General features: G+C 39.9%; 1 protein-coding gene and 1 long non-coding RNA gene across 2 annotated transcripts; one reads left to right on the top strand and one right to left on the bottom strand.

Moving 5' to 3' along the window:
- Positions 1-57: 57 nt before the first annotated feature.
- LOC144639642 (uncharacterized) lies at positions 58-2,327 on the top strand. Its single transcript, XR_013568189.1, has 2 exons — positions 58-578; positions 1,506-2,327. It is a non-coding gene; the product is annotated as an uncharacterized LOC144639642 (long non-coding RNA).
- A 1,800-nt stretch (positions 2,328-4,127) lies between these two features.
- On the bottom strand, positions 4,128-6,469 carry LOC144639641 (palmitoyl-protein thioesterase ABHD10, mitochondrial-like). Its single transcript, XM_078498929.1, has 2 exons — positions 6,106-6,469; positions 4,128-5,145 (listed from the first exon to the last, which is right to left on the bottom strand). The coding sequence occupies exons 1-2, from the start codon at positions 6,449-6,451 to the stop codon at positions 4,643-4,645; spliced, it is 849 nt and encodes a 282-aa protein (XP_078355055.1). The 5' UTR covers positions 6,452-6,469; the 3' UTR covers positions 4,128-4,642.
- Positions 6,470-6,570: the final 101 nt, after the last annotated feature.

Here is a 6,570-nt window from a genome sequence, read left to right as displayed (position 1 = left end):
TAGTCTTTAAAGTCTTTTGTTTTCTAGTGAAATTTCACCCCATCATAAGCTCTCTTTCAGCCACTGAGTGGAAGAAGCCGGCAGCAAGCCCTTACCTAATCTCACTTAGGGTGTTCGGGCAAAACGCTTGATTTTTAGCCCTCGAAGTCTCCTTTAGGGTTGCACACAAAGAAACAATTATACAAATATAAATTACCGGTAGTAATTTGCTTTCTTTTAGGGGTCAGGAAAAGCTTGAGCCACACCCCGATTGGTCTCTTATCCAACAAGCATCCTCACCCCTTTCATATGGGAGTCCCTCCAGGTCAAAGACATCCTGTGTGGAGATAGAGAAAGATGTCCATGTGTATCTCATAATTCAGCATCTAATCTAAGAGTATTTTTTCCTACCAGTTGCATTTCAATTACTGGACACTGATAATGATGGATACTTGTCGTACAGTGAACTGTTTAGCTTGTTCAGAATGGTTACTGGGCCAAAAATGACAGATGACTATGTCTTGGGAATTATAACAAGCATTTTGAGTTGGAGTGACCTGCAGCAACCTACAAGATTGACATTTGAAGAATTCACGCAAGTAAGATATGGGTCAGTTTTTTAAAGGGAGTATGTCACAGGGATTTCGCAGACTTTTGGTCTAAACTGTTCTGAAATTAGTGGAAGGCAACTTAACCCATAAAAACATTTATCTTTGAATATTAAACTGAAGATACAACCTTTATGGGGATAGAAATCAAACTTTGGCTATAAACGGTACCGATATTTTTGAAGGTGCCCGGAAATGGCTTAAAAAACGTTGGCAAACACGCTTTTAAACAGTTCTAGTGCTCTAAAATAGCAATTGTTAAGAAAAATGAACCATTAAAGTTTCCTATGACACAAATATAAATTTTAGCTGTTCAAAAATCTGTTAAAATCTGTGATGTAGTCCCTTTAAACAGTGAAGAAGTCATTGTTGGATAACCTGTCCCTTTAATTTCTTAACTGTCTGACTTACACAGAGTTTGGGCTTTGACTTTCTTCAACAAAAACAAAGTATAGTGAGGTGGCTGGCAATGGTTTTCAGCACTTTCAAGTCCTTATACCTTGATGGATCAATACTACCACTATTACACTATTGTGCCATTTGACCATATTAAGCAAAAAATGTGCAAAATAAATGTATGTTATTTGCCGGTCGGGAGGTCCGTATTGGGAATTCTGTTTGCTATTTGCCATCATTCGAGGAAATGAGATTCTTTGATTAAAAACGGACAAATTAATTATCACAATATTGTGCCGTACGTAGACACTACGCATTTCATTCAGTTTGGCACTATTTATCAGAATAAAATTCTGATATGTTACTAAATCAGTCTCCGTGTAAACTTCAACACAAAAAGGTATGTTGTAGATGTCCTTGAACATAAATGATGGACAAAAGAAGTATAAAAATTAAGGCATGCTTTGAACATCAGTTATGAAAGCTATAACAAGTAATTTTTATTTCATTTTTTTGTGCTAGATTGTCTCTGATGAGGAAATTGAAGAACTGTTTACTGTGGAATTGCAACTTCCGTAATCCAATGGTAGATGAAGTGGAACTGTTGGTATATTGCCTGAATACATGAACAAAACAAAGTGGCGGCAAAGAGGACAAAAACATGTAGAAAGAAAATGTCAAGACCATACGTACTGAGCGAACAGACAGGTGTTATGCAAGATCGATTTTAAGTCAAGACGTTTCCCACACAAAACAATACTTTTACTTTCTTGTGGCCAGGTATTTCATATGGACCTGCAGAACAAAAGAAGTAAACCCCAAAATAGAAGGATTTCCAGGCTTTCTTTCCGACCGTTGGTGCATGTCGAAATCTTGTACCCCCATAAAACGCAGTTTTCACCAGAAACTTTTGCAAAGAAAAAGCCATGTATGCCTGAGAATATATTTAATGACAATACTTTTAAGTGCTAATGAACCTCTCGTCTTATATAGCTTATTGAATGCATTACATGTAAAATAGATCTTTAATTTGTGTGAATATTGATGTTACTTCTTTTCCTTTTCCTATTTTTTTTCCTGTAAAAATTCGTGTTATGTATAATTGTAACGTGATGTTTATGAAAACTGTTAATAAAAAAAAGTCAAGACGTCGACTTCCCACGTAACAAGGGAGACCAAAGGAACCAGCCTGGCTAATGGCTCAACATCCATGCCTCTGGAGTGCTGTGGGCAGATGATTGTTTATATAATTACCGTAATTATTTGATAAGCGTCCTACCTCAAATAAGTGTCCATAAGCGCCCATCCTGAAGGTAGGAAAAGTTAATAAGCTCCCACGAGCGCCCAGCCTCCTCCCCCCCCCCCCCCCAAAAAAAAAAGGTGAAGTGCACAAGAGGAGTACTGGGACAATGAGATTGAAATTGACTTAGTACTACGGAGAGACTTCCCCGCCAAAGATCGAGTTTTCTTAGTATTTTACAGAAACTGTCAATGCACAGTTAAAATTCTGCCTTGGTACATCTTCACGTTTTGTTGTTATTTATTGTTTTGTTCCAAAATAAACTCACTTCTTGCTAAAAATGGTGAACATTTAGTAAGGGCCCAGCCTCGAACTAGCGCCCACCTTGAATAAGCGCCCACTTAAATCGGGTCCAAAAATTTAATTAGCGCCCAGGGCACTTATTAAAATTAATACGGTAATAAATAGTAAGGTAGAAAATAGAATGTATTTAATAGTTTAATACTTTTTTTTCCTTTCCTTGTTTTGCCTATCTACTTATCGCACGTTTATTTTCAACAAACTTTTGCACGTGCAGCACTCTTGCTAGGAGCGGAACGTGTCGGATATTACGTAGTTATTCAGGGAGGGATTATCTGTAATTAAAGGTATTAAAGCAGGTTTCAATTGAGTGTCGTAAAACCAAAACCAAAGTAATTACTCTGGCCAATCACAAAGGACACAGACAAACCAGTGAACCAATCAAAACTCCAAGCAAATACATGTAGCCGGCACGAAGCACGGGAAAACGTGGGGGAGCGAGTCACGATTGGTTTTGGTTTTAGTTCTGATTGGCTGAGAAAGTGGCGCGAGATTTTTAAGCCAATCACTTAGCGTAGCAAAGCAAAACTCAAGTGAAAACCGCTCTATAAAGTACTACGTTGAATCTTGGTGGTAAACAATTTAGTATTAAAATATGGATAGAGTCGCGCCAGAGCCAACTTGAGAAACACGCCCCTTCTTCTCCAGTTATCTCGCAGTTGTACGTTGTTTGATAACTATAACTTAAGTTGTTTCTTGTACATTCCTGTTACCTAAGTTTGATTTTATTGTGCACAAATGATCTTCGTAGTTTTGACATTTTCGACGAGCAAAATCTCTCGGAAATTTTGACATTGCACACGTTGTTTTGTTTTGACCAGATGTCATTTGGACGGTAATGAAGAAGAAAACGATTGCGTTGTAGTTTGGCCTTCCAACGTTTTTTGGGTGGGGTGGGGTAGGGTAGCGTAGGGAAGGGAAGGGTAGAGGTGAGGGTAGGGTAGATATACAAGTGGAAAAAAAAGAGGAAATAGCAATTCACTACCAGTATTTTCTTGTTTGCAATCGTCACGATGATTCGAGATCTTAATTTATTGTCGTTATTTACAAGTCGGCACCTCGCTCAACAAATAAATAGCTGTGGAGTTCCACTTTAGCCCTGGCAAAATCTATGTATTAGTCGAAGCTCTTGTAAGGTGTCGCGACTAACGCGGAAATTCAAAAAAGGAGTGCTTGTAACTAGAGCTGTCGTTTACGAGAATGCATGCACTCTCGTAGCTACCACACGCTTAAACAATAGAGGCTGGTCGCTTATCTGGCTTAACTTAGCTTTAAGCATAAAACGTTCTGTCTCAGGGTGATAATCTTTCTTTAGAGTTTAATTTTCTTCAGCCGTAAATCATCTTAAACTTTTATCCTATTATAGAAATATAACGAAGCATTTTAACAACGCGAACAAAATGTACGCGTTATAAAATTAACGCATATTTAAGGCGAATTTGGTGCTTTATGCGTGATAGTTTCTATAGCTAACTGTGCTTTACACAAGACAAAATGTCCAAATGATGGTAAAGGGGTAAGAGGGCTACAGACGACGTTTGAAGTAAAATTAAACAATCATTTCATCTTTTATTCAGACCAAGATCTTTCACAGAATTTTCCAAAATTATAGTTCAGCAAAAAATAAATCTGGGATCTTGCTTTATGGTCGATTATTATCATATCACGGCTCACGAGATTGTATTTAGCAGATCGCTGTTTTTCACTGTGTTTCACTGTGCTGTCCTGTGCCTTTTGGTGCCTCACTGCTTCTAACTGTGCACCATTTTGCCTCACTTGTTGCCTCACGGTGCCTCACCCTGCCTTACATCACCCCTCACAGTGCCCAAACTTGCCTCACAGCACCCCTCACAGCGCCCAACCCTGCCTCACTGTGCCTCATAGTGTCCAACTGTGCCTTACTGTGCCTCAGATTTTTCAGTGTCATACTGTTCATCACTGTGCTCATCTAAGAGGAATAACATCCCTTGCTACTTCATGCAAAAGAAACTTGATCTAAGCTCTTACAGGATCTACCATGAAGCCATCTGATCGGATAAGCCTTTACATTCACTGTAACTTACAGAGAACACTGTTCATCGTGCTTCACTTTGTCAATCAAATTTCCCAAAGTTCTTGTTATAAACTGGAGATTACTGACATCAGAAAGTCTATGACCTCCATCTTTAATGAGTGTAACATGAACATCATCACTCTCAAGTTGGTTGACGAGATCAAGTGAAACCTGGTATGGTACAGTACTATCTTTCATGCCATGAATAAGACGAACCGGACAGTGGATTGGGTATAGTTCATTTTCTTTTAAAATGTGCTGTCGTGCCTCCTTGATTACCCTTAAATCCAACACATATGGTTCTTCACTGCTGTACTCTGAAGGTATGATCCATTTTCCTGTAGACTCCACTTCTGTTTTAATTGTGTCTGGGAGGCTATCATAACGACGCTGCAAAAATTCCACCGCACTAGCAATCCCAACAAGACCCTTAATCTGATCAGGTTTTGCCATGGCAGCTAGTAGCATGATCCATCCTCCGAGACTTGAGCCAACAAGGATTTGGGGACCTAAAAAAAATGCAAAACAGTAGGCTACTTAAAATCTGCTGAGAATCCAGTGAATGCCTATGAAGGAAGGGGTGAGTAGAAGTCAGAGGTATATCTACTATCACCCTTCACACATCTGCATCTGGTGGGTGGGGAGGGGGGGGGTGGTGGAACAGAGGGTTCTGGACTTCTGTCAATCCAATACCTTTTATTCCTTCTGACCAACTTAGTAAATCCCACCTCATAACCTCTCTTCTCCCACCTGCTGTAGAGTTGTTGTCCCTTTTACTGCCCTCTGTCCTTACCCTGACACCTCTTTCCTAGCAACAATCTTGCATCCAGTAGCTTTTTCTAGAGCTACAATGTGACAGTGCCGAGAGGGGTGCATATAGACAATAGTTGGAATAGATGAATCTCTGTTACCAGGCTGATGGGCTTAAAAACAATACCCTATAAGTGTTATTTCCAAAATCATTTTTGCAAGTGAGGGGTTCTTGGAATGCTGGTGCACAAAACACCAAAAATCTTGTCTTAATGAGACTGTAACCAAGGACGTTATAGGTATGACATTATAATTATCTTTTTCAGTTTATCTTTTATATCACCAACTGTGATCAATAAGTGATGGCAGAAATTGTGAGTTTATGAAGGAAATAATAATAAAATGGGATAGTCTTGGTATACTATCAAATTCTTAAATGCAACATAACAGGGGAAGTGGTGGTGGTTGTATCTCCACTCCACCATTGAATGTCCGGAGGGGGGGGGGTTGCAGGGGGGGATCCAAGATTTTTCTTAGAAGGGGGTGCACCAATAAACCATATATTTTTTTGGCAAAATACCAGTTGTATTTGAAAGCCGCAGGTCATCTCAGGGGGGTGCGCAACCCCTGCACCCTCCCCCTAGATCCGCCCCTGGGTCGGGCCGGGGGCGGGGGGAGAGAGAATTTTATGATTGGTTAAAATTAAAATGAGCTTATACCTTTGGTAACGTTGTCAAGAATCGTCAGCACATCTTCTTTCCTCATTCCGATTGTACATTTTTGGCTTGTTCCACTAGACATCCCATGTCCCCTGTAGTCAAATCTTACGTACGAATGTCCAATACTTCTGCAGTATCGCTCCAAGGCCATCGCCTTAGTACCCTCCATGTTGGACATTAGTCCCGGCAAGAAAATCACCCCTGGGGTTTTCCCTGGAGTTTGTCGATATGCCGCAAATTCCCCAGGAGCTGGGGATACATACTGAACTACTGACTCAACAATAGAACTCATTCTTCTGAAACCAACGCGAACTGCTGATGCTCGAGTGAAAAGAAACTGCTTCATGCCGCCATGTTGAGCTGGTCAGTCAGCCCCTTCATTTACGATCAAACGTATTGTCGCTTTATCTGAGTAAAGGGTTTTAGCTTTAACCGTAAAATTCCGAGTATAATTTAATCGGAATT

The sequence above is a fragment of the Oculina patagonica genome, unplaced genomic scaffold, assembly GCF_052425735.1.
Source record: "Oculina patagonica isolate OP01 unplaced genomic scaffold, crgOcupat unplaced1144, whole genome shotgun sequence".
NCBI lineage: Eukaryota > Metazoa > Cnidaria > Anthozoa > Scleractinia > Oculinidae > Oculina > Oculina patagonica.
The sequence above is the reverse complement of the archived record's forward strand: the minus strand, read 5'-3'. Positions and strand labels throughout refer to the sequence as shown.

Excerpts from the sequence above, each read along its gene's own strand:
- LOC144639641 (XM_078498929.1), bottom strand. The coding sequence starts at position 6,451 with ATGAAGCAGTTTCTTTTCACTCGAGCATCAGCAGTTCGCGTTGGTTTC. Across the intron at positions 5,146-6,105 it reads TCTTGACAACGTTACCAAAG|GTCCCCAAATCCTTGTTGGC; the intron begins GTATAAGCTCAT and ends CATTTTTTTTAG.